The sequence below is a fragment of the Tachypleus tridentatus genome, chromosome 10 (assembly GCF_004210375.1).
Source record: "Tachypleus tridentatus isolate NWPU-2018 chromosome 10, ASM421037v1, whole genome shotgun sequence".
NCBI lineage: Eukaryota > Metazoa > Arthropoda > Merostomata > Xiphosura > Limulidae > Tachypleus > Tachypleus tridentatus.
In genome coordinates, this window is record NC_134834.1 from 159,931,381 (window position 1) to 159,959,039 (window position 27,659).

At 35.5% G+C, this 27,659-nt stretch overlaps 1 protein-coding gene across 2 annotated transcripts in view; it reads left to right on the plus strand.

The window, feature by feature from the left end:
* Positions 1–27,659, plus strand: part of in (inturned planar cell polarity protein) — a 103,720-nt gene that overhangs the window by 59,469 nt on the left and 16,592 nt on the right. Inside the window, exons 11-16 of one of the 2 annotated variants that reach the window (XM_076464893.1) lie at positions 3,670–3,732; positions 4,095–4,316; positions 12,481–12,530; positions 22,121–22,222; positions 23,356–23,546; positions 27,064–27,156. In XM_076464893.1, the coding sequence (XP_076321008.1) occupies positions 3,670–3,732; positions 4,095–4,316; positions 12,481–12,530; positions 22,121–22,222; positions 23,356–23,546; positions 27,064–27,156 (721 nt within the window). The remainder of the gene's footprint in view (positions 1–3,669; positions 3,733–4,094; positions 4,317–12,480; positions 12,531–22,120; positions 22,223–23,355; positions 23,547–27,063; positions 27,157–27,659) is intronic. The other variant, XM_076464894.1, reaches the window with a different exon arrangement.

The window sequence follows — 27,659 nt, forward strand, 5'->3', positions numbered from 1 at the left end:
TCATCATGACACTTACACAACCATGTCCACCTGTCAGTATGAAGGCAGGTTACTTGAACTGTAAGGTACGACCATATATTCCTAGCTCAGCATGACTAGGTGGTTAAGGCACTTGACTCGTAATCATAGTCACATCAAATATGCTCAGTCTTTCAACCATGGGAGTGTTCTAATGTGACAGTCAATCTCACTATTCATTAGTAAAAGAGTAGCCCAAGAGTTTGGCAGTAGGTTGTGATAACTAGCTGCCTTTCTTCTAGTATTACACTGCTAACTTAGGGACGGCTATTGCAAATAGCCATCGACTAGCTTTGTGCGAAATTCAAAATAAACCAAACCATCCATATATTCCCAACCCCCTCTGATGTTTCCTCTGTCAGTGGTTTGGTCATTCAAAGATATCTTGCCATGGTTTTCTGGTATGTGCTCATTCTGGTGGCAAAACCCATGACACCTATCAGTGTGAACTGGAACCTCACTGTGTTAAATGTAGTGGTTCCCACCCCTCTTACTTACATTCTTACCCTATGTGGATGGAAAAGAAAGTAGTCCAACATTTAAGAACTGTATAAAATATCCTCTATCCTTAGGCTCGAAAGTTACTGTCCCCCATTCCATCTCAAACATATACTGCTTCACTATGTTGTGCTGCTACAGTAGGAATGCAGATAGATCTTTCTATCTATGTGATAGAACTATCACATAGTTTTCCAACTATGTGAAGAGTCTTCTGCTTTCCATGGTTAAAAGATTTGAGTTAACGTCTACTCCTATCTTTGTTCCCACCATACCTTGCAGTGCTCCCCAGATCCACTTCCTTTGGATCCAGTTTCTAGCATTTGCTCGGGTCCATCTTTTACTTTTTTGGGTTTGAGATGCAGAACAATTATTCTTTCACACCCTCAACCACTGGAATCTACATCCATTGACAAAGACCTGCCAACTCAGCCAAGGACATTATCCATGGAGGTTGTTAGACCTCATTCTACTAAAGATAAACAATGTGGTTGAAAAGAGAAGGTCTATTTGCTTAGTTCTCCTCCACATAAGTAAAAATGGGCATTTTGATAAAGTAAAACTATCTAGTTTTCCATTCTAATTTTGATGACATTAAGGTGCTGATTTATTCTTAATATCCTCTGTGTCTTTCCTTACAGGAAATGTTTTATAAACCTGCCCGATACAGTCATCTTTCATCAGCTTTCTTTGTAATGGAATGACAGCTTGTGTGATGGACGAGTGCACGGAGAAGTAGCACTGCTTATTGCCCAGCACAAGCCTGCTTTGTTTTTGCCACTCGATATGCCCTTGTAAGGTGTAGCCATCCTTGTTTTCTTGAGTCATACCATCACTGTTTATTCTTTCTACCTGTCTCCTGGAGAGACCTATAATCAATCAAACCATGATGTTTTCATTGAACAGTTGTCATATCCCTTTTTTGATCCTGGGGAACTTCAATGGACATAATCCACTCTATGTTGATGTTGATGGGAGGGATCATTCTGTATAGCATATTCTAGTTCTCATACTATGACAAGCTCTCTCTGTAAGGTTAATGCTTGTCTTGTTTGATTCCTCAAATCAAATAACCTCCTTTCACCCACCCAGTGTGGGTTCTTATGACAGTAATGCACTGTGGATGACCTGATTTGACTTTAAACATCGATCAAGGAAGTCTTACTCAAGCTACATCTCACTTCTTTATTCTTTGGCCTGAGAAGGCTTATGATACTACATGAAGGTATGGTATTTTTTTAGATCTTTACTTCCATGGGTTGCATGACCATTTACCCACTTTTATATAGAACATTTAAAAGGACCAATGATTCCAAGTCCATGTGGGCTCAACACTTTCCCTTCTTTTCCACAGGACTTTGGAGTTCTTCAGGGCTGTATCTTGATTATCACACTTTTCAGGATGAATATTAATAGTATCACTGCACAACTTCCTCTTATAATTGCAAACTGACTCTATGCAATTACTTCCACATCTTGTGTCAGTCATCAAGCATGAGGTTTATTGAGAAGCAGCTTTAGACTGCCCTTAGTCATTTTTGGATCACAGCAAACTGTTTTACCTTTTCTTTCCCTAAAATTATTTGCATGCACTTTTGCTGCCAACAGGGTATTCACGCCAATCTCAAGCTCCATCTCAGTGATGTTGATCCCTGAGACAAAGTACTTGGGGCTTATCTTTGACCATAAGCTAATCTTCATTCCACACATCAAGTAGCTAGATGTCAAATGTACAAGGGTAATGAACATTCTCCATGTCCTCTCTTCTTTTGTGCAGATTGCTTTTCTGTGATGAAGATTTATAATAGCTTCATTTGATCCAAGGTATACTATGGATCTCAGGTCTATGGTCCTGCCAGGACCTTGGCCTTGAAGCTGATGGACCCATTTAGTGATCTGGGGCTTCAGCTCTGCATGGGGCTTTCTGTACTTCTCCAGTCTAGAGTTTGTACACTGATCTCACAAACCTCCTCTCTACCTCCAACAATTACAACTTTCTTTACTCTATGCTTCAAAACTTTGATCCTTACCACAGCATCCCACCTGGAGTTGTGTCTTCCTTCCTCAGTGGCGTATGCTTTTTCAGAATAAATGGTCTGCTATTGTTGCTTTTGGCCTTCATGTACAGATGCAGCTGGGTAAAATGGGTCTTCCTTGGATGATATTGCTGTCAGTCCATCCCACTATTTCTTAATTACCACCATTATGTGTAACCTTTCTTTGAGTTATATGAAGAAGGCAGATACTCTTGATTGATTGGAAGTACTGTTTTATATTTGTGACATACATTCTTCCATTATTATTTATACAAGTGGTTCAAAATCAGATTACTCTGTGGGATCTGCCATGGTTTGTTGTGATTTGGTTGTTGCACAAAGGATCTGCTTTACAGTTTCTCTGTTGACTGCCAAATTGTATGCCATTTCTCTTGCCCTGGATCATATAGGATTTATGCAGTACACCAATTGTTTATACTGCCTCACTTAGCTCCTACTAGCCATGGAATCACTTAATGTCAGTTCTCATCATGTACTTGAAGATGTTCAAAGTACTTTACATTGACTTTTTTTTTTGTTTGTTTACTGGTTGTTTTACATCAAAAACCAACCAACCATAATTAGAACAAAAACTACAAAGTAATATTCATGTATGTTCCAATGCATAGATTTCTTTTTTGTAGTTAACAGAGAGTGGAACTGCTATTAAGTGAATATCACTTGAAACCTAGTTATTGAAATAAAACACCATTATAACTGAATATGGATATGCAGGACCACAGCTGTTATTTATTGAAGAGTTTCTTATGATTTTTAAGCCTCAGTAATTGTCTGTGAGCTATTAAATTTTTCTTCTGTGAAGTTTTGATTATTTTCATGAACAAAAATTCACATAAATTATCATTTTTATAGATTCTTTGTTATTTAAATTTTGCGTAAAGATGTATGTTTGTAGAGAAATTTTATATAGAGATAAAAAACACTGTAAAAATGGCTATAATAGTTGCTGGAAAAATCTCACATTTAATTAAGAATTTGCTTAATGACTTGTTCAGGAATGTAGGCCTAGGGAAATGTATGTTTAGGCTAACTGTATAGATGTCAACATGTCTAAACCTTAACTTAATTACCTGTGTCTGATTATTAATCCCTATAGTCTGAAGCCTTATATGACAGCCAACGACTGTACAGCATCCTGGGATCCTGCTTATTCTATAAGGTAACTTCTTAAGATGTTTATTGTACAAAATCCAAAACCTTGCCTGACTCTAGTCAATTTTTATAGCAAACAGTACTTTAGGTTGTTATCTATACATGGTGTACTATACATGTATCCATTGTGTCACTTATTGCTTATAGTTCTTATATTATGCAGTTATTGAACTGTATATCTACTCTGTTTCTGATACTTCACTTTCTTATTGTGTGTGCTTTTCAAAGACTCAAATCACAATTGCACTCTTAGGTTATCAATCATATGAGTTCATCTTTTTCTTTTACATTTCTCGGTTGTAGGGTAATGATTATCAATACGTGACATAGCTATTATTAACTAGAAAGGAATTTTCTGCATTTTTATAGGGTTATTTGCTATGCAACCATCTTCCCAAAGAGGACCTGATGGATATTTACCTGTTTGTTCTACATTATCAGCTGCTAAGTCTTATAGCTCAAGAACCTGTAGCCCAACTAGTGGTGTGGCGTGAAGTCTTCCCCACTAGGAGGTTCCGCAATCAGCAGGAAACAGAAACAGAAGAATTCCAGGAGCCAGATGGTCGATGGTTTCTCCTAGTGGTTGCTCTTGTAAGTGTGCCAAATAAAAGAACATTGTAATAATTAATTTGTTTAGAGCTTAGAAACCAGAAAAAGCATTACCCATTGTAAATATATGAATGTTTATAATGTACTCTTTTACTGTCATGGGTACGTGTATGGAACACACTGTATAACGTGTTATAGCTTTGAAAAGTGAAATAATAACCACATGTAAGATTAGAGTTTATAAGTATATATATATATATATGTAGAGAGAGAGATAATACACCACTAGGAAGGAAGAATATTCCTTTTGAAACTTCCCAGAGTTTACCAGTTTCATGATTCATAGAAGTAATGAAATATTAAAATGTGGAATTTTTACTTTCATATTGAATATTTAAAAATAAACCTGGCACTGGAAGAATTATTTATCTATAAACATCAAAATGAAAGAGCTAAGGTAGGTAAAGAACGACTTTATACAAAATAAACATATTTTACATATAAACATATATATATATGATTGTGTACATTATATCAGAATGATTTTGAATACAAAAATCATCAAGTCATGTGACAACCACTGAAGATATAAAGTTATAGTGGAATGCAGTTTATCAGAAGTACATTTTGACATTAATAATTTGTTAGGTGTTTCATAGGTAGAGCAATGTCACAGAAAATTCATAACTTTTAAGAAGAGTATGTGACAGCCACCTTTGTTAAATACTTATATACTCATAACATGAATATGTATTCAGATGGGGGAATTGGAACTTCCAAAACTTAAATATTTGTACTAAATATAACAAATAAAAAATAGAATATGGATCAATTACAGTACCAGGACCACACAAAAGGAAGCCAGCAACAAGTCATATTTCAGTCGTGATAAGGAAAGTGTGACAGGAGAGATTGGATTAATGTGAATGGTAGTGGCAGTATGCAAATCTAGAATATAGCCTGTCAAAAAATACGGAGCAAGTATTACCACCCCTACCACATAAGATGCTGTAACCTCACATATTATATCTAACTCAAATAAATAAATTTTTCAAAATCAAGCTTCAAACAGAGAGGCAAAAAAATGCAGTGAAGACAGATGAACATTGGTAAATTCTTTTATGAACAAGTCAAAATTAAGATCATTCATGAAATGTATTTGTGGTGTATTCTTAGAATAGTTATTAGTAAAAACCAGTTAGATTGACAACTTCTAATATATATAAAAGCCATTGCAGTTTGTTAACACTACATTTCTAGGAATGGCTTTCATTTCATGTTGCTTAGCAACAAATATATAACTTAACATTGTTGTTAGTTTATGTATCAAATGAAATATATAGACAACAAAACTGGAAAAATATTTGTTGACTATTTTTTTAGAATCTCAGTTGATTAAAGAGATTTGGTTTTCATTAAAAATGTTAGTGAAATAACAGAAAATAGTTTAATTCTGAAATTATTAAACTTTAGAACTGAATCAGTATTTTTACTTTCAGGATAAACTTTATGCACTTGGCTCTGAGCTAGGTGATCTTACACTAAGTCTTTATTTTAGGCTTATTACACCAACACTCACTCCTCTTGTAAGGTATGATGGCATTAGTGTCACTAAAAGAGTAATGGGTAGAGAGTAACCAAACTTTATCTGGATAAATGCATTTTGGCTTTTGTGTCTCCTCCTATTTGAGAAATTGAGCCTGACGTGACACACGCTGGCTTTTGTATAGGTTAGATAATTAAGAAGGATCTCCATCTGAAAAAGTAGTATCACAGGTGTGTATAAGTTGCTTTTATGAAATATATGTTCAACCATTACGTATTTCAAACAGCTTAAAAATGAAATGGGTATTCACTATTCCATGTAAAGACCCACTTATAAAGTTGCCTTACATATGTGATGTAACTGGACTGTTAAAATCGGGAAACCAGCATCCTCATACACTAGATAAATTATATAGACTGTTGAAAGGAGGAGTGGTGTACTTTGTAAACTGAGAGCTTTACTACAGAGCCTCTTGCAATGGAAACTACTTTCCACAGCTATTGTGAATAGGGCATGATCATCAGGTGGAGTAGGGTCAGATGTTGTGATGCTTTATAATGATGTGTTGAGGCTCGCAGGTGGTTTCTATATAATGTACTTAACCTCGATTTGAATATACTTATCTAACATAATTTTTTGAACGTTTGAGCTACGTTTAACATTACTTTTCTGCAGCTCAATAATAGGAAAATAACCAATCAGGTTCAAGAGCATAATGAGGCTTAACGTCCAGATATTCCTGTACCGTCTTCACAGAATTATGCTGTTATTAAAGAACCTGTTTTAGCATATCTTGAATTTTAAAACTGTTGAATAGTTAAAATTACATAATTATTTACATTCTGTATAGTGTTATTTCAGTGGATGCACATGTAGGACAGCACAGTTTATAGTGAAATGTTTCTATATTACAATATAACAATGTTACAGTACCAGTAGTTTATTGTGAATATAACCTACTATAGTAATATACATTCTATCTCATACACATCTTCTAAACTTAAGTGTTTTTACTAGACAGCACGTAAGATTGAAATAAAGTCTTTTATAGTAATAGCCACTCTACAGGTTATCATCTGGACAAGACCCCATTAGTTGCCTGTGTATACAGTTTAAGATCTATAACACACCAACTGCATGACTGAACTTCACAGGTTTTCTTTCTTTTTCACATGATGAACAGTTCTACTCTGTTGTTTCCAGTGGATAATGATCCACAGTCATTTGGACCAGAAACAACTCAACTGGACATTTTTCTTTTTGTTATTTTTTTGTAGTGATTCGTGCTCTCTTGAATTTCATACACCAGTTTGACTTGGATTATGATGTGATAATGGGCAATGGATGTAGGAAGGTTAAAAACTGGAGTTTAGTAAAGGCCTGCTTTATGTAATTGCTCATAGACTGATTATAAAAATAAGTAGAAAAAGTTCTTACTATGGAAAGATGTTGCTGAGGTCACAAATAGCAATGGTAAATTAGCTAATTTGTGTGAAATGTAGAGTAGCAAATTTCATAAATGATATTAACTAGCCTATCCTAATTAACTGTTAAATAAAATAACACTGGTTTTCAGCTGTCAGTATTAATTATGCCTCATTATCAAGCCAGTTGACACAGTGAAGCTAAGTGCTGAGTAACACATAGAGATAGAAAGTAATTACAAATATAGAAGACAAGTCTAGTCATTACTGTGTCATCAACTTAATTCATGAAGCCTTGTTCATTCATACCTTTAAAAAGAAAAAGGGAAAAACTGAAGATTCTGTTACACCAGGTTGCTCTTGAAATTCACATTCATTTACATCTTTAAAAAAAACTAATACTTTTGAATGTGTGTTAGGTCTTGAAGTTCATATCAATTTACATTCTTAACAGAGCAGATACTTTGTAGTAGCTTTGTATGCAGTTAGGCCATGAAATTTTCATTTATTTATATTGTTAAGAAAGTGAGAGCTCTGTATAAACTCAAGTGAAAAGGTGTTTAAAAAAACCTGCCTGTAGACTGTATGTATACTGTTTACAATAGGTGCAGATAAAAGATTGTGTAAGGTTATTGAAAACATTGGTCACAAGTGCTCATTTTTTTATATATATACATGTTAATTCATTTTGAAAGTATTAAATTATATAAATCCTCACTTCCAACACTTTCTTGGCAACTTTTTAAAATGGAATATAGTAGAATACAGTGAATACAAAATAAAAGTAAAAATGCATCACATGTCGAAAACATTTCTAGTTTTTATGGCATGATGTGGTTTAATGGTTAAGATGCTTCACTCCCAATCTGAAGGGTACAAGTTTGAATCCCCATGATCAAACATGCTCGCCCTTTCAGCCGTGGGATGTTATAATGTTACTGTTAATCCCACTATTCATTGGTAAAAGAATATCCCAAGATTTGACACTGGGTGGTGTTAACTAGCTAGCTTCCGTCTAGTCTATCACTGCTAAATTGGAGATGACTAGCATAGATAGCCCTCATGAAGATTTATGTTAAATAAATTTCAAACAAATCATACCAATCTAAAGTTTTAGATGCCAGATAAGGTCTCAGAGCACTGGGATGTGCATCAGAAGATGCTAGATTCAAGCTGCAACCTGCTGCTAAGTGCACCCTGCATTTTCAGCTTTAGAGCATTAAAACTGCTACAGACAGTTGCGCAATTCAGTTATGAAATGCCACATAGGTTGCAGGCTCAGAAGTCTGGTTGTTGAGGTATGTGATCGTTTGTTAAGTTTGTGTGTCACATAGTATACTGTAAAGTTTTACAGTATGTGCATATTTACTGACTTAAAATTTGCAGCATGATCACAATTGATATTTTTTACTGTATAAGTCACTACAGCTACAGTCTTTTGTTGATTGTTTATATTGAGAACTCAAAACAGGAACTTTTGGATACCCTGTTGTCCTTTTCTAGTTTTGTACAGCTAACACACATTTATGTATTTTTAAGATATCCAAAGTTTCTTATATGTAAGTGTAACAATAAACAAATCAATGAAAGTAAACTGACATGAAATAATGTAATTAGGATGTATCCATTCTCTACTTCAAAAACTGATAATACTTAAACCCAAAAATATTATGAATAATCTACAGTTTAGTATATTTTCATAAATACCAAAATAGCTTGTATTATTAAAATAAGTAGAAAGCATGGTCACCAACTCTATTTAAATTAGACTTTTAAACAGCACTCATAATATAAACATATAATTCCAGGTTGTTTTTTTTTATGAGGTTTATGACACACTTATGTGTTCTTTGTTTTTACGGTATAATCTAATTAAAGAGCATCTTCAAGAATATATAGAAAATTTTTATAATTTATAGTATTGAATAGGCTGGCAGGTTGTGAATTTGTGGTTCCAAATTTTCAATTTCAGCTGAACATGTGTTAAAAATTACATTCAGTTCTGTTTATTGGTTCTGAAAGCTGGGCAAACTTCTGATTATGATAAAGGCTGGCTAAGCAGTCTTTACAAAATAATGGAAGGTTATACTTGAACCCAGCTAGGAGTCTGTGACCAGCAGCTGTTTGGCCCATGTGCACAGAGAGGACCACCCAGGTTGAAAATTCCAATTCATTGGCTTAACTGTTTCTGACCAAAGTGTTCTGAGAGTTCTATTGCAAATAAGAGACACCTTCAGTAACTAGAAGTTAGAAACAGGAAATGAAACATATTAAACTTGGAAATGGTCGTGTTAGGCATATCTAGATATAGATAACTTATTTTTGGTTAAATTAAGAGGGATATGCTGTCATTTTGAGAATATTTTATTACCCATTATCCTCAGTGTGCAGTTGTTTTCTTGTAGTGTTTAAACCAGTACAGAAAATTACTTATTTAGTACATTAAATATAAAGAGAGGTTGATTTGGTTGCATTAAAACAATTTTAAAACACCACTAAGACATTACAGTCCATGTTGCCTTATTCTGTTGTACTCTGTCTGATGATTGCACTTCATGACAACATCCATACCGATAAGTTTCAATTACAAAAGACTCTGTCATAAGGCTTTCTTATTTAAAATACATCCCTCCTTTCTGCTGCTTCACATACTACATCTAGTGTAGGAGGAAGACTATGTCCCAGCTCCTGTTTCAAAAGTTTGATTGTACAGAAATCCATAGATGCTTTGTCCAGCAACTTCAACGAATATCATGGAAGGAACATCTGTACACATGGTTTACATTGCATTCTATTGCCTGAGACATGTGAACAGCTTTTGGCACTGTCCCTTTTGTTCATGGATTCTCACCTGTTACACTATGTCGCACTTTACTTACCAATGGTAAGGTACAAATTTGTTTCTTTCTTGATGGACTACTGCCCCACTTTGATCTATATTCCTTTTCTCCCTAGTGCAGTTAAATACAAGGGATCTACCTGATTTCAACATGTGATCTAAGAATAGAGTTGTAGCTAGGGTAGGATGGGAGGGGCAGTTGCCCAGGGCACAGCAGCCAGAAGGGTGGCATAGTCCAAACACTAAGCCTGATATTCAGTAATTTATGCAGAACTATATGGACCAACAGAAAATAGAGGGCAAATAGAAAAACTTTCCACTGAATTTATCATCTGAATTAAGCAAAGTAACTTGCTCTATTAAGTATATTATGGTACTTAAATTTCTGCCTTCACTCCTTATGCTTCAACAACATCATCACATTCTCAAGCAGTAAATATATCATAATTATTTTTATATTTTCCAGTGTCTTGTTGTTTACAATCTTATTTAGCTGATTGCTTCTTTTATAGTATCTACACGTTTTTAGGGAAAGGAAAAATAGGGCTTGAGAAATTGCATATCCTGTGTTCCAGGGCATTCTAAAATTTTGCTGGTTACCAAACAATACATGAAACGTGCTTGACGTGGTAATCAGGTTTTACTGTATCTTTCATTGCTATAAAGTAAAAACTGAGATTTATTGCAGTAAAAGTGGAACATTAATTTGTTTGATAATTCATTTATGTTTTAGTAGTTATATTTAAAATATATATGTTAACCATCCTGTGTTATGAAAACACTTGATTTTGATGGAATAGCAACCATGAAAAACAGATTTGTTCTGTAGGGATGTGTGCTGTGAAAAAGGCAGGCAGGCATAAAGTTGGTACACTATATGTAATCTCCACAAAAAGACCAACATGCATGGGCCATGAAGAAAAGTAGAAGAGGAGTGCAGTTCAAATACTGTTGCATACCTTTCCCAAAAATGATAAATTTTTGGTGGCATTACCTGTGAAATGCTAATAATGTAAAATGTAGTTCTCATACGTTCCATTCCACTTGAACTTTTATATTGGCTGAGGTTGTCACATGATTTGCTGAATTTTATATACAAAATAATCTCTAAGTTCATTATTTCAGTAGTGCACTAATGGAAAATCATGTTCACTAAGCACAGCTAGGGTTAGTTTCTTGTAAAGAAAGATATATTAACATCCTCAAGATGTAACAGTACCTGCTGGAAGAAGTACATAATATCTAGAGAATTGGCCATAATCTTCTCTAGTGTATTGCTTTGTGTGAACACCAATTCCTGCAGAGTAACAGATGTTGCTATACTAGGCTAGTTTAGAGTAAAAAGAAAAAAAATCTACAAGGTGGACATCATGTGTTTATGAAATGATTCAGGCTAGTGATTGTGTATAGACAAGATTATCATCTTTGGATGCTAATAATTTTTTGTCTAGACTGTCTCATGTTTGGTATGCCTAAGCAAACAAAGAATGTAAATTTTAACCCTTATTTTATGTTGGCAAAGCTTGAACACCTCTTCAGGAGAAATGATGAATATCTAGTTCAAAAGTTAAGACCTCCAGTAGCTTTACAATAAGTATCAGGGTTTATAGCATCAAAGTTCAGAGGTCATTTTCCATACCAGACACAATGAAGATAGCCCATTGTATAATCATCAAAGATCTTGATTGTATGAGATGTTATTGTTCAGTTTAAAAATTAATCTATAACAGATACTGTGTACACATAAAAGTGTGTGGGTGCAGGTTGACCTAGTGGTAGATTTCAGGATTTCAGAAATGATGAACCAGTTTCAATTCCTTGCAATACCATAAAATATCCCCCCCCCCCAATTTAAGCCATGGGTGTGTTATTAGAATGACAGTCAATCCCTTAACATGGGTGGTAGGGTACTGCTTACTAGTTGCCTTTTCATCTTGGTAATAGTTTTAAAAAATTGATGCAAATGAAGATAAAAGAACTTTGTTCATGTGGAACCATTTTCTCATGCATATAATATAATTGAATTCTGAGCATAAATCTTGTTATTGCTTAGTGTACTTAGGATACACATTTATCTTACAGATATAAACGTGGTAAAGCAGTACAGTGCGTCTCTTTATATTACACAACCAATGTTACCTTGGGTAGTTTAGAACAATTTTCATTTATTGTGTACTTGAAACTGAGGAAGTGACTTTTTGTTGTACAGCTACAAGTTTTTAAGTCACAAGTGTGTATGAACAAATTTCTTTAAAAAAATCATAAAAGTATATTTATATTTACATGGTACTGAACTTGTGCCTTAGATATTTAGCAACAAAATATTGTCTGGTTATCTGAATTTATGAAATCAGATAATGTTTCAGTGTCTGAGCTATATTTGTTTTTCTGTTACAGCGACATAGCTTACTGGGTGTTCTTCTAGAAGCTGGAGGTTGTGCAGTCAGGTGTGTATGACACAATAACAATACACTGAACATTCTTCTAAAAGATAAAGGTTGTTCAGAAATGTGACTTGTGACACAATATATTGTTTCCTAGAAACTGAAGTTTGTTCAGTCAAGTCAGTATGACACAGTATGTTGTATCTTCAGACAGGTAAGATATGACACAATACATTGGGTGTTCCATAAATTGTAGGTTTTTCTGTCATGTAAGTTGTGGCATAATATGTTGAAGAGATTATGTAGAAGAAACAGGTAGTTAAGCAAAGTAATTATCTCCACAGTTTATTGGGTGCAGAGCCCCATTGTGTTTGAAATATACTTGTAAATCATGTGAAGTCAATGGATTTTTGAAATGTGTAAAGCAAGTAGATAAATTATAATTCTTAGAAATACTAGATAAAGTGATAGTTGTTTTTTGAATGATAAACCATAACACACCAAGCTATGTTGCAACACCTTGATTCATAGAATAGGAGTTACACAACCAATAGTCTTAACAATGCTTTTGTTAAAATTGGAATGTGTCAGTACTGTTTCTTTTGTTTTTTGTTGTTGTTATTTTGGAAGGGGAGATCAAAATTTTCCCGTGCCTCTTGTGATTAAGGCAAACGTAAAGGTGTCCAAGTGATCTGGTATATTTTGTAGTTATGGGAGATGTGAATGTGTCCAAATAATCCAGTATGTCTCATGAAGTCTAAAAAGGATGCATTCTCAAAAATTAATGGCTGGAAAAATACTGGCCAGTTTATTTTTACAGTAGTTCTTGTAAGGTGGAGAGCAGTGATACCTGCATTGTAGAGATGAAAAGTGTTGTTCAACAAGGAAAAACTAGGTCCAGTGCACTAGCAAAGAGCCTGAAATGATTGTCAGAATCTCATCCTTGTAACATACAGCATTCAAATACAATTAATGATGATTTGTGGATCAAGAAGTCCACCAGAAATGCTTTTATTTGTTGAATGTTAAACTTGAGAGTTGATGCAGGTAGGAAACATTTTTTCTTATAAACCTATCAACATTATTACTTGTCTTGAAAAGTTGTTTTGGAAGATTTAAACTTTGCTATTTTTCCTGTATATTTGGTAACCCTGAACTCTTCTCTCACAATTTTGAGTCTAACACTGCTTTAAATATTAGCCCTCTCTCCAAACTTGTCATACTCAGTGCCTGTGCTCTAAAAATAAATGTTTGCCTTGACTTCCAACATCAGCTTTGTTCCATGTGTTACTCTGAAGAGCTACTGTTATAGAAAAATTAATAAACTTGAGGTGTTTTTGAACAGTAATAAAAGTTTATTTGTGTGTTCTGTACAACTCCATATACATTTACTTCTTTCCTAAGCTAAAAGTTTCAGCAATTTAAAAGCATCATATTTTTTACCTATATGTTGTAACAAACTTCACAGTGTTTTTAATTTCTTATAATGTTTCATATTGTTGTTTTTTAATGCATGAAGTTTATTATACACAGTCTTTTTATAAATGCAGCACAGTAAAAGTCACAAACAGATGAACCAAATCATTAATTACTGTGGTTGAAGCCAAGCATGAATTGTGGTTCTGTGGCTTCTTCTTGTAAACTGTGAATTATAAATCCAAGTGCATTCAGCAACAGCTAATATCAGTTGTGATAAACTATCTAACACAACATTTTACTTTTAAACATGTTTGACAGTCTTCCCCTTTTTCTTCTTATTTTTCCTCCAATGTTTCATAAATGTTGTATAAATACTAATTTATCCTTTGACAGTTTGATCTTATTTTTGACACCAAGTATCTTAAGTGATTGAATATCGATTCTTCATATTGAGACTAATCATAGTTAAAGTAATCTTCATGTCATTCCCTTAGTGACTCAGCACTATGTCTGAGAGTTTATATTTCTATAAATCAGGTATCAATAATTGTGATGGGCAAAATACAAATAGCCCATTGTGTAGTGTCATGCTTTACAAAAAAAACCAAAAAACTATTGTGTTATTTTGGTTATTAAATTTATTAGAATCTAAGGCTTAGCATCGTAGAAGAATACATGTACTGAATGCACAATGCATGTGGAACTTTAAATATTGTCTGCAAGCTTTTCATTAATGTTTTGTTTTTTGTTCAGAAAACTAAAAATGTTTGTTTTCCTAAAATGTCAATTTTTTTTGTTCATTCATACTAAAAGTTCGTGTTTTACTGCATTTCTCACCTTTCATACTTTCTGCTGCTATACATCATCTTTTATTATGAAGCTTTTTTGTTCAGTTGTGTATTTTTCTCAGAAAATTAACATGTAAAGGTTTGGACCAGTTGTGTTGAAGGTTAAAAGTATGTTGTTTGTCGTGTATGTTTTTCTTACATTGTTGTTTCAAAATTTACAGTTTGAGACACAGAAACTGCAGTAGCTCCTCGTTTATTTGATAAACTGTTTACGTGCCATAGTTGGCTCGAAAGTGTGTTTAATTTTTATCACCATCTTATTTCTAGTTATTATTCTGTTTCTTAACCACCAGATTCTCAGTTGAGATCATTTGTGACAGGATGGTTTGTCAAATATCTGTCACCCCCTCTCTCCCAATTGGGTTAGCAGTAAGATTATGGACTTGTGATGCTAAAATCCAAGGTTTGATTACCTGCAGGGTCCAAAGTGCACATAGCCCATTATGTAATTTTCTACTAAAACAACAATAACAATTTGTTGAATAGCAATGTGATTATTGAAGTAAAATAATAAGATTTATTTTTCTTAAGAGTTCCACCTCTGTTGAAAGACCAATAAATTGTCACAGGGGAGAAAACAGTTAACCGAAACTTATTGATTCATTTTTGGAAGTTTCTGTTTAAGAGATCAAGTATGTTCCCTTCAGTGTGATTTCCTGTATGTGATGAGGGGATCTCCCAGAGAAAATTCTGTTCTTTTAGTTTACCTCCTCTGGGATCTAAACATCCACCCACATGTTTGCTGTGTGTGATGACCAGTGAAGGGGAGGAGAAGATCCTGGTGGTGGAGGGATCCAACCCTAACACACCATTTTGGCTTTGAAATCCTGTAGACAGGCAGCCTTTGGATGCCCCCCAAGGGTCAATCAAGTACCAGTGTTGGACATTCTCAACAGGTGTTGTGGACATTGTGCCCAATGCTGGAGTTTGGGTATATAGTACTCATGGCATTGTAGTGCATCCCCTCAGAGGGCTGTAGTAGGTAGGGTCAGTGGGTACCAAAATATCCTTTCTTTATTATGGATTCCCAAAACAAAATAAAAATAAAAGAGTGAAAAAACAGACCACTGGTAAACAACCACGTCTTGAAGATTCTTAATAGCAATTTTCAACACCTGTACCTCATTTTCTGATATTACATTCTGTATTGGACAAATCTTTAGGGCAGATGTCTCCCTTTTCATTCAGAAGGGACTAGAGGGGTTTGCTGGCTATCTTAAGTCAGTAAAAAATTGTCGCTCTCATAACATATTAGTGAGAACATTCACATCTAAACACAGTGAACTTCTCTTGCATTTAAAAGCCATTGGGGATATACCCATTGAGGTTACTCTCCATGCTATTTTGAATTCATTATGAGGAGTTACTGTTGAGAAGGATTTGAAGAACATCCCCAAGTCAGAGATTCTCTTTGGTTTTTCCACCCAAGGTGTTTCTGCAGTGAGGTGCATCTCCACTCACAAAGATGGAATTATGATGCTGACAAATGTCTTAATTTTGACATTATATAACCACATCCACCTGCCACCATCAAGGCAGGTTACCTTAATTGTGAGGTATGGCCATATATTTTGAACCCTCTTAGATGTTTCCAATGTCAGCAGTTTGGTCACTCAAAGACATCATGTTGTGGTTCCTTGATGTGTGCTTGATGAGTTGGGAAGGACCACAATGCCTATGAGTGTGAAATAGACCCTCATTATGTTAATTGTATTGGCTCTCACCCATCTTACTTACATTCATGCCTTAGGTGGGTGGAAGAAAAAGAGGTACAGCATTTAAAAATGGTTCAAAACAGTTTTTACCCCAAAAGTTACTGTCCATCACTCCATCTCAAACTATGTGTAAAGTATTTTGCCTTCCATGGTTAAGAAAGTTGATGAATCAATGTCAACACCCACTTCTGTCCCTACCATTTTTTCTAGCAGATCCCTGCATCCATTTCCTTTGGTTCCAGGTTTGAGCATTTCTTTGGGACCATCTTTCCTGGCCCCCAGATGTAGAACGATCATTTGTTCATGCTGTCAGTCACTGAAATCTCCTTCCAACAACAGAGACCTGCCCAATTGACCCAGGGCAGAATCTGTGGTGGTTGATAGGCCTTCTTCAAATAAAGAAAAAAGACGTGGTGGGAAACAGAAGGGCTCTTCATACAGTTAGCTTATATGTAAGTAAAAATGGTCATTTTGATATAGTGGAACTGTCAAGGTTTACATTATAATCTGGATGTCATCAAAGCACTGAATGAGAGAGACTGGTCTTGGTCGATGCCACTCTACCTGTGTGTTCTGGTGGAAGTTGGACCAAGCCAACTGATCCTTTTTCACTGCTCTCTCAGAACTTGATCCTGCTATCATCTGTAAGCCATTGATAGATGACTGCATGGCAACAGTGACTGACTGTATTATTCAAGCAGCTGCTCAGTGTATTCCTAAAACCACCATACATTTTCCATTCTATCCTCATCTATGGTGGAATTATGTCTCCCACATTGGATGGAAGACTCAAAAACAGGCCTGGGATACCTTTTGTAGGTATCCCACACTTTTGAACCTCATTGCTTTTCAGCAGGCCCATGCACATGCTCAGCAAATAAGACATTAAATTCTGAATAAATCTTGGATTAAATTCATAACCAGCATCTCTTCTACCAGCAGTTCCAAAGTCATATGGGACAAGGTTTGGACAGTCAGTAGGCAATATAATTCTGTCCCCCTTTTGATCTTGCTCTATGATGGCCAGGAAGTTGCTGATGCCCAGAGTATCACCAATAGTCTTGGCAAATGCTTTTGCTAGATACCTATCACTTCTGCTTCATCCTCCACCTTCTCAGCCATCAAGACTTGGACAGAGCGATTGAATCTTTCCTTATGGGCTGGTCGTCTCTACAACTGTAATCGCCTCTTTACATCGGTGGAGCTCAAGCTGGCTCTTCATCAGTCTGGCTGTGCATCAGCCAGATGCACAGTATATGATATATACTACTAGATGCTGTGCCATCTATTTCTTGCTTCTTTAGCTAATCTTCTGGTTATTTTTGACTGGATCTTGCAGGAGAATGTTTTTCCTGGTGCAGGGTGCAAGGCTATTGTTCTGCCTTTCTCTAAGCCTGGGAAGGATCCTAAAGTTCCTTCAAACTACCATCCAATTGCTTTGACGAGATGTCTCCATAAGACCTAAGTTAGAGAGGATGGTTAATGCTTGTCTTGTTTGGTTCCTTGAATCAAACAACCTCCTCTTGCCCACCCACTGTGGGTTTCGATGACAGCACTCTAGTACGGACCACCTAATTTGACTTAAAACATCAATCAGAAAAACCTTTCTAAAGCGACAACATCTTGTGTCAGTATTCTTTGACCATGAGAAGGCTTATGATACTACTTAGAAGTATGGCATTTTATGAGATTCCATTTGTAGAGGTTGCATGGCCATTTACCTATTTTTATTTTAAAATTTTTAATGAGCAGGGGATTCCATGTCCATGTTGGTTTGACACTTTTCCATTCTTTCCTAAAGGAACTTGGAGTCCCTCAGGGCTGTGTCTTGAGTGTCACACTATTCAGTATAAACATTAATGCCATCACTGGATAACTCATTACTGTTGCTTTAACTTTTTTCTCTCTAAAATTGTTTACATGCACTTTTGCTGTCAATGGGGTATTCACCCTGATTGTGAACTCTGTGTCGGTGAAGTTGTACTTCCCCTGGTCCCTAAGGCAAAATTCTTGGAGCTTATCTTTGACCATAAGCTGAACCTTATTCCACACATCAACCAGCCACAAGTCAAGAGTATAGGGGCATTGAACATCCTTCGTGTCCTCTCTTCCACACCTTGTGGAGTGGATCAGTGTTCTGTGCTAAAGATATATCATGCTCTCATTTGAGCAGAACTGGACTATGGGTCTCTGGTCTATGACTTTGCCAAAACTTCTGCCTTGAAGATGCTGGACCCCATTCATCATCAGGGGCTTTGGCTCTGCATGGGGGATTTCTACACTTCCCCAGTCCAGAGTTTGTACACTGAGTCTAATGAAACTCCTTCACACCTCCATTGTTTGCAACTGTCTTTACTATATGCTTCAAAACTTTGATTCTTACAACAGCATCCCATCTGTGGTTGTGTTTTCCTCAGTCGACCATGCTTTTTCAGAACAGATGATCTGCCATTGTTCCTTTTCACCCTTGTATCCATGTGAGTTGGGTTTGTCCTTGGATGACATTGCTGTATCCACTGGTCAGCCCATCCCACCATGGCTTATTACCATCCCCAAGTTTGACCTTACTTTGAGTCATATGAGAAAAGTGAGTACTCCTGATTGGAAGTACCATCTTTTATTTGCTGAGCATCTTTTGAATCATCCTTCCATTCATATTTATATGAATGGATTGAAATCAGGTGACTCTGTGGGCTCTGCCATGGTTTGTTCACTGCTGTACTGTACGCCATTTTTCTTGCCCTTGATCACATAGAAGCTAAGCAGTACTCGAATTGTACTATTTATACCGACTTGCTTAGCTCTCTACTGGCCCTGGAATCACTTCATGTTAGTTCTTACCCTGTTCTCGCCGATATTCAAAATTGACTGGCCCATTTATCTTGACCATCTACTTCTATCCAGTTATTCTGGATATCAGGCTACATTGGAATTCACAGGAACAAGCTCACTGGCACTACTCTCTGCTATCACTGCTGTGTCTGTTCCATACATGGACTGTGGTTCTGTGTTCAAGGCTTGGCTCCAAGCCAGTTGGCAGTCAACTTAAGTGAGCAACGTGATAACAAGCTTTTACAGATAAAATTTTCTATTGAACTTTAGCCGTCTTGTTTCCATAAGGATCCAAAGGAGGAAGTTGACCTAACAAGATTATATATTGGTCACTGTTTGTTAATTCAAATCACAATAGCCCACGTTTTACTGTTGTGCGGTCATAATGACTCTGAAAGAAGTCATCATTTCAGACATTTTATTCACATATTTACTATTGACGCTGGACAGTGTTATCGGCTATGGTGGCACTGTCTACCTACAAATATTTATAGTTTTTTAAAGACCACTGGCCTTTTTAATGCTATTTAAGTTTTCAGTTCAAAACTTGAACTTTCATTTGTTTTAACATAATTCAGTTTTCACATTTTAATTATACTACTAAATTTTTTAACAGTTGTTTCTCACTGATAGTCAAATTGATTTGTGCCATAAAACACCAACCAACTAATCAGGTATGTGTTTAACACATTACACACCACTCTCCTTTGTTTCAGTGAACCAAATTGTGCCTCGTGTGTGTTACCTTTGTTCATTACATATGGCATACAATCCATCCTTCTAAAATTGTCCTCTGATGACTCGTCTGTGTGTACAAGAGCTTATAATGCTAGGAAACAGGCTTTGATACATAGTCATGGCACAGATAGCTAATTGTGTATCTTTAGGATTACCAATAAACAAATCTGAAATCAATTTTCCAATTTACCTGTTAATTTACTATAGTTGTGATTAAATGACGTGTTTGTGAAAATTATAATTGTCTTGTTTTACCTAATTCTGCTTTCTTTTTTCTATCATGCAATATTTTTTCTTACGATAAGTTTACTGTAGCAAATGCAAAGGAACTTGGCAGGGGTTTAGTTTATAGAGAGAGAGAAGTCTGAAGAATTCTCTCCCCAACAGGGGTGGTCCGGAACATCGTGGTTCCTCTTCGTTCCCTCACATGAAAGATTATTTAACTCTGCATGGGAGTTTGCCTTTATTTTGTTTTAACTTATTTAAAGTGAAGAAGTGAGGTGGGAAGTATGAAAGTGACACGTAAGAAGGGAGAGCTGGACATAAGGTTAAGTAAGTAAGGTCAGAGCCCGTGGTCAGAATAACCTGACGGCTGGTGATTACAAAACATTGACTTAAATGGCTCCTTTCAGGACTAGGCAAGAATGTTGACTTGGCTGGGATCTAGAGATCCAGTGCCAGAGATTTTGGTGTGGAGGGAAATGAAGAGTACCCCTAAAAAACCCATTTTCATGGCCTGGGCACTGAGAAATCTACCCAGACCATGCCTGGAAGTGGCTGGGAAGAAAAACATGGTTATTAATGCATATTGGAATGGAAAAGAAAATTATTGGATTACGGCACTAGCATACATGTGTCTGGTTGGCTGGTAACTAGGAAAACTGCTAGCTGCAGTCTTGTAGAACAGGTAGGAACTTCAGGTTGAACTTTCATTCACATCTGATACCCAGAAGTGATGGGGGGAAAATGTGAGAGTGAATGTGAGTCGACTGGCTGTTCTTTGGTGAATTGTTCTTCATCGGTATGGGATGCTTTATTTCTTGTAATTTTTGTTTGTGTGTTTTGAATGATTATAGACTGATTCTCTGTTTGAACTGATGAGTCAGTAATTGTCATGCGAATGATCTGAGTCTGGCTGGTGGTTGTATTCTGTGAAACTGGAACTGAAGCTGGCAGGAACTATCACTTGTCTTCCTTGGATTGTTAAGTCTTGACATGTTAGCAGTGGAAGTTGTCGTCGTCAAAGTTGAGTTGCCTGAATCTGCTTTTGTGTTTTTTTCTGGCTGATTCTAGACTCAGCAGTATTTCTGTAGTTGACTCTTGATTGCCTGTGTTGTCTGGGCAATTTGTTTGACCACAAGATGAAGGGTCGGCGATGCGGGCATTCGGCTCTGAAGTGAAATATGTGATAGTAACACCCGTTACATAAAATACAGTCAGTACTGTACTTCGATGTTGTCGCTATCTTCATGAAGTTATGTAGGTAGGTTGGTGTGTCTGGAGAAAATTTGATGTATGGCATGTATCTTGGCCTGGATTTTACATTTGATGGCTTATTTGATCTCTTCTGGTTGGATGGTTGGGTCTACTCCCCTAAAGAATACAGAGAAAAGACTGACAGGACTTTTAGTTGGGGAACAACTTACTTTAATTTCAGTGTTCCATGGTTGACATAAATAAATTTGATCAGCGGGCGTAGCGGGCTGGATGAGAATTCTGCCTTGGCGAAATATTTTGGGTCCTGGAAGGGTCAATGGTTGCCCCTGGCTTGGCTTGGGCAATGAATGTGGTGACTTGTAGTGGCATAAGATGCAACGGTATATCATCGAAGGTTACCAGCGAGTCCTGAGGTATAACTGGCGTTGTTGATCCTTGCATCTTGAACAGCATGATAGCAGAGATGTCAGCTTGCTCAGTGACTGGCGTGGAACACCTCTCTCGACTGTAGCAAGAAAACATCTATCAAATATGATGGTTATGACCTGTTTTATTTTATTTTGTTTAACCTTTATGTTACTGTGGGTCCTAAGCTTAAGAAAGTATAAACTTTCATTATGTTCAGCACAACTTTCTTTATTACTCTGGATTTGTTGCACTGTAGGGCTGAAGGACACCCATCACCAGATCCATTCTATGTGAACCAAGCTCGTAACACCGTGTTACAAGTGGAATCCCTTGGTGTCACAGTTGAAGCTGACCGATGGTAAGAGTTACATATTGATATCACTGCATTTTCACATTAGTTCTCCTGTCTGTTTTAAATTACTAAATCGCAATACCATTACTGAATGTCTTTGGGATATTCTAAATAAGTTGGTTAAATCTTTCTTATGAGCATTACTATAGTTAACTTTGAATTTTTTATAATACATACACATTGCACTTTGAAACAAATACGGTGTTTATTTTGTGTTTTTACATTAGTATCGTCTAGAGATACTAATGTATCATATGTGTTGTGTTTATTGTAATACCTTTTAACATGAAATGGATAGATGGATATATCATGCAGTAGATGGTTCAACTCAGAATTACCAGATTAGTTCTAATAAAGAGTATATCCAATTCTCAGGTGCTTATTTGATCTTTGGAACTAGATTTGTCCTACTTGAGTCCTGGTTCTTTCATTTTAGGAATGCCCTAAATGTTTACAACAGAAAACAAGTAATTGATTTTTCTCTCAGAAGCCCCGTCACTTTTATTGTAACGTGTAATTTATAAGTACGTAAATACAACATATCATACATGTATATCAGTTTGTTAAAAAAATTGTTAAAATGCAGTATGTAAGTAGATATAATACACCAAATGTTTTTCTGCATCATTGATAAGAAATGGTATACTGCTAACCAAAAGTGATGTTATAGGTAAAAATTGCATGTTATTTCAATTTGATAATTGGTTATAGTAAAGTTTGTGCAGTAGTAACATTGTTTAAAATTTTTTCCATTTCATTTTAGTCCCAGTAAAAGTTGATTATTCTGTGAAAAAACAGTTTGTAACCTTTTAAGTTTTGGTAATGTGAGTAAGACAGTAAAGTTATGGAAATGAAATGAATAAATAAATTCCCTTTATAAGAAAATGCTGGAGGAGATGAAAAACTGTGTGTGTGTGTGTGTGTGTGTTTGAAGGAAAGTTTCATATTCAAACATAACTGAAGATTTTATTGTCATTAGTCTTAGCTGAATTGAATTGTTACTGTAGATTTTGATAAGGCTTAGATATTTACAATAAATTTCATTTTAGATTATTATCATTACTAATTGTACATCATATATTTTTGTTAACTTTGTTCTTAAAACAGTATTCATCTGTTTTTTTGGGTTTTTTTCACAGTGTAGAATCACCTGCAGTTCCACCTTTGGCATCACCAGATAATTTTCTGTCCAAGGCTAAGAACCCCAAAAAGAACCAATCAAAAGAACAGAATTCAGCAAATTTTAAAGCATCACCAATCAAAAGCCTCTACCAGAAATCTCTGAGTCAGTCTAATCTTTACTTTTCTGGAACAATTCCTCAAGGACAGGGTATGCATCTACTGATAACTTGATGATTAAAAAATATTTATTTCCTTAACTTCTAACTGTGTGTTAACATCCATATGTTCACAAATGTGTCTCTTTCTTTCATTTAAATTACCATTTTTATTTGTATGTAACTCACAGTATTACACTATTAAGTATGAAAAACGCATTTTGAATCTCAATTTGCATAATGAATGTTAAGTAAGTTGCCCTCCTGATTAATAAAAACATTGGGCTGAACATTTCATAACTTGGACAGTTTCTTTTGTATCACTACACTGGTAACCAAATAACTTTTATTCATCAGGACAGTGCCTTTTGTATCACTACACTGGTAACCAAATAACTTTTATTCATCAGGACAATGCCTTTTGTATCACTACACTGGTAACCAAATACCTTTTTTTTATCAGAACAGTGTCTTTTGTATCATTACTCTGGTAACCAAATACCTTTTATTCACCAGGACAATGTCTTTTGTATCACTACACTGGTAACCAAATACCTTTTATTCATCAGGACAATGTCTTTTGTGTCACTACACTGGTAATTTCAGATATGGAATACTACTGCTGTTGGCTTTCTAACTACATTTCTATTCAGAATTTCCACTTCTGTGATTCTAACTCTATGTGTATTTGCAGTTTCTGTTGCTGTTGATAGTATAAGTGCATTGTGAATGACTCTCTTCTTTTCTGGATGTTTTCCTTGGACATCCTCTCTTTGTTCAGAGACTAATGGTTTTGGTTTTGTTTTCTTCGAATTAAACTCTTCAAAACACTACTTATTCTTTTTAACAACATACTACTATTGTTTTATATTATCAAGTAAATCATTGTTTTGGGTTAGTTTTTCCTCCGTTTAATTTCATTTTCCAGCAATTTCAGGTGTGACGAAACTTCCAAAATTTATGGATGGTGTAGTTATTCAATGTAATTACATCAGTTGAAACAGGAACATAAGTGATTGTTATTATATGCGAAAAGTAAATGTCTCACTATGAAAATGTGGATCAGGTGCGCTCAGTCTATTCTTAACGGTACTCAGTAGTTAATGTGTAATTATATGGTGATGTTACTGTCTCTTACGTACAGCTACATAGGACAGGCTTAATATGTGAGCTCATTGTTAAATGCCTAGTACATCTTTGCAAGTCTTATGTTATTCTATAGTTACCATGGTAGCAGACTACCTTGGTCATGAAAACTTCTATTTCAAGTTTTGGAAACAATTCATCTGTATCTCGTATTCATCATTTTTTACATAGGGATTTTGAATTTTGTCATACATTTTCTGAATTCGAACATATTCATGACTCGCATCACCAAGAAACTAAAACAAAAACAGAAAAAAAGCAAAGTTTTAATCAATAGGCAATTATTTATTAGTTCAGGTTCTATCACAACAACAACAACAAAAAAAAGATCAAGTGGAAAAAATTCGAATTTGAAGTAGTTCAAACAAATCTGAAAACTTGATATTGCTCACACAAATAGAATGTTGCTTATGAAGATGGCCCGGCATGGCCAGGTGGATAAAGCACTCAACTCATAATCTGAGGGTCACAGGTTCGAATCCCCATCACACCAAACATGCTTGCCCTTTTAGACATGGGAACGTTATAATGTGACGGTAAATCGCACTATTCTTTGGTAAAATAGTAGCCAAAGAGTTGGTGGTGGGTAGTGATGACTACTTGCCTTCCCTCTTGTCTTACACTGCTAAATTAGGAACGGGTGGTGCAGATAGCCCTCGTGTAGCTTTGCACAAAATTCAAAACAAACAAACAAACTTATGGAGATGGAGTTTAATGCATCTGTAAAATAGGTGCTTAATTTGAAGAACCCAGAAAGAACATTCATCATATCTGAAAAAAGACGAGAAACTCAAGTAACCATCCAGTGTTTCTTACTTCTCGGACAGTGTTATATTAAGCGAATTTCTTGCCTTTGTTTTGTTAAGTCAAGAATTTACATACTTAATACTTAATCTCACTTTTATCGTGAATTCATCTTTTAAACGTTCTAGACCTCTCCTACCCCAAGTGACATAGCAGTATGTTTGTTTGTTTTTGAACTTGCACAAAGCTACATGAGGGCTATCCATGCTAATCATCTGTAGATATCCCTCGTGGAGTTTTGCACAAAATTCCGAACAAACAAATCAAACCAGACACCAACGTTTATTTTAATGTGGTACATTATATTAATATGCTTACATACAAGACATAGAGGAAATGTACCTTTTACTTTTATTAAACCGTTTTTGGTTTTGTTTTGCAAAAATTTTATTATCGTTAGTTTAAAATGAAGATCTCCAATATACGCTGCTTAAGAATGTTTTGTGAAATTCATTTGATGAGCAATAACTTATCTCTTAAATATCTGGCCCAGCATGGCTAGGTGGTTAAGGCATTCGACTCGTAATCCGAGGGTTGCGGGTTCGAATCCCCGTCACACCAAACATGCTCGCCCTTTTAGCTGTGAGAGCATTATAATGTGACGGTCAATCCCACCATTCATTTGTAAAATAGTAGCCAAAGAGTTGGCAGTGAGTGGTGATGGCTAGTTGCCTTCCCTCTAGTCTTACACTGCTAAATTAGGAACGGCTAGTGCAGATAGCCCTCGTATAGCTTTGCACAAAATTAACAAAGAACAAACAAACAAGGAGATCACACAAGCCGTTCCAGTTTCATGCCAAAAAGACTTTATTCCATGAAGCACATGGAAATAGAATGGTGCTATAAGGCTAAGTAATATACAGTGGTAACTTTTAATGAATATTTTTATGTCAGTATTATTAACGTTTTATTTCAACAAAGAATATATATATATATATATAGTTCCTTGATATCTCAGCAGGAAACTTGGGTACTTTATAATGTTAAAAATTTGAGATTCGATACTTGCGGCGAGTACAACAGAGATAACTTATTGTGCTGCTTTGTTTTTGAAAGTTAAAAAATAGTGCCTACTTAGAAGCAGAAGTTGTACGTTAAAAGATACGTTAAACGGAGAGGAAGATGCGGACATTTCCACACCAAGATATTGCAGTGGGTTAGCGTTATAAGTTTACGGACAGTCTATTTGTAGCCTTGTGCTAAAATAAGTAAACTAATCTTCTACACACACAAACAAGTTGTAAAAATGTGACACAATAAATAACATTTTCATATAAATTTCAACATTAAAATATTCAGTGATTGTCTTCATGCATAGATAAATTATTTTTGTACCAGTGCAGTTTTAAGTTATATAATCTTATGGAACGTTTGGACTTCTAATATATTCTTTAGAAGTTCCTGATAAGAAATAAAAGTCATTTAATAACTAGACAGTTGAGGATCTACCGAGACGTTAGTCCTAGGAAGTGTTTTGTCTTGATGTTTGGATGAAACATTTGGAAGTTTCTTGTTTTGTTTGTTTGTCAGAAAGGAAGTAAGTAAGACAAAAGTACAAGTATGCCTTTACCAGATCCTTTCAGTCAAGTTATCAATCAGCCAATTCTGTTTCGTACGTAGGGCCTGGAGAAAAGAAACAACTGGAAATGACGTCAATACTTAAAAAGAAACTTAATCCGGATGGAGAGAGGCAACAACTCATTCCGTCTTCAAGTAAGTAACAACAGCAGAAGGAAAAAGAATCATTCTAGTGGTCTGTGAATTCAAACTTGTCAGGGGTATGAATTTCCTCCAACTACTATATGGTCCTCCGATAGGACAACAATAAGTTTATGGACTTACCATATTAAACTCCGGGATTCAATTAACTGCAGTAGACATAGCAGATAGCCCATTATGGCTTTGCTCTGAAACAAACAAACTGTCATGTATTTATCTTGAATATTAAACTCCATTAAACTCAGTGTATTTATTGTTCTTTCAACATAAATTACAAATTCATGCTTATCTTAGGTCAAACTAAAGAATTACATCCACTTTCTTTGCAACACATTCAAGGATCCCATAAAAAGAATTTTCATATCTAACCCAACATTCAGTATTAAGACTAAGTCATCGCACCTTGTGGTTTAGAATGCCAAAACTAGAGAGAATGTTGTATGTTATATATTACTCTTTTTTTCTTTTAAGCTAAATTTTTGTTCAATAGTTCAAGC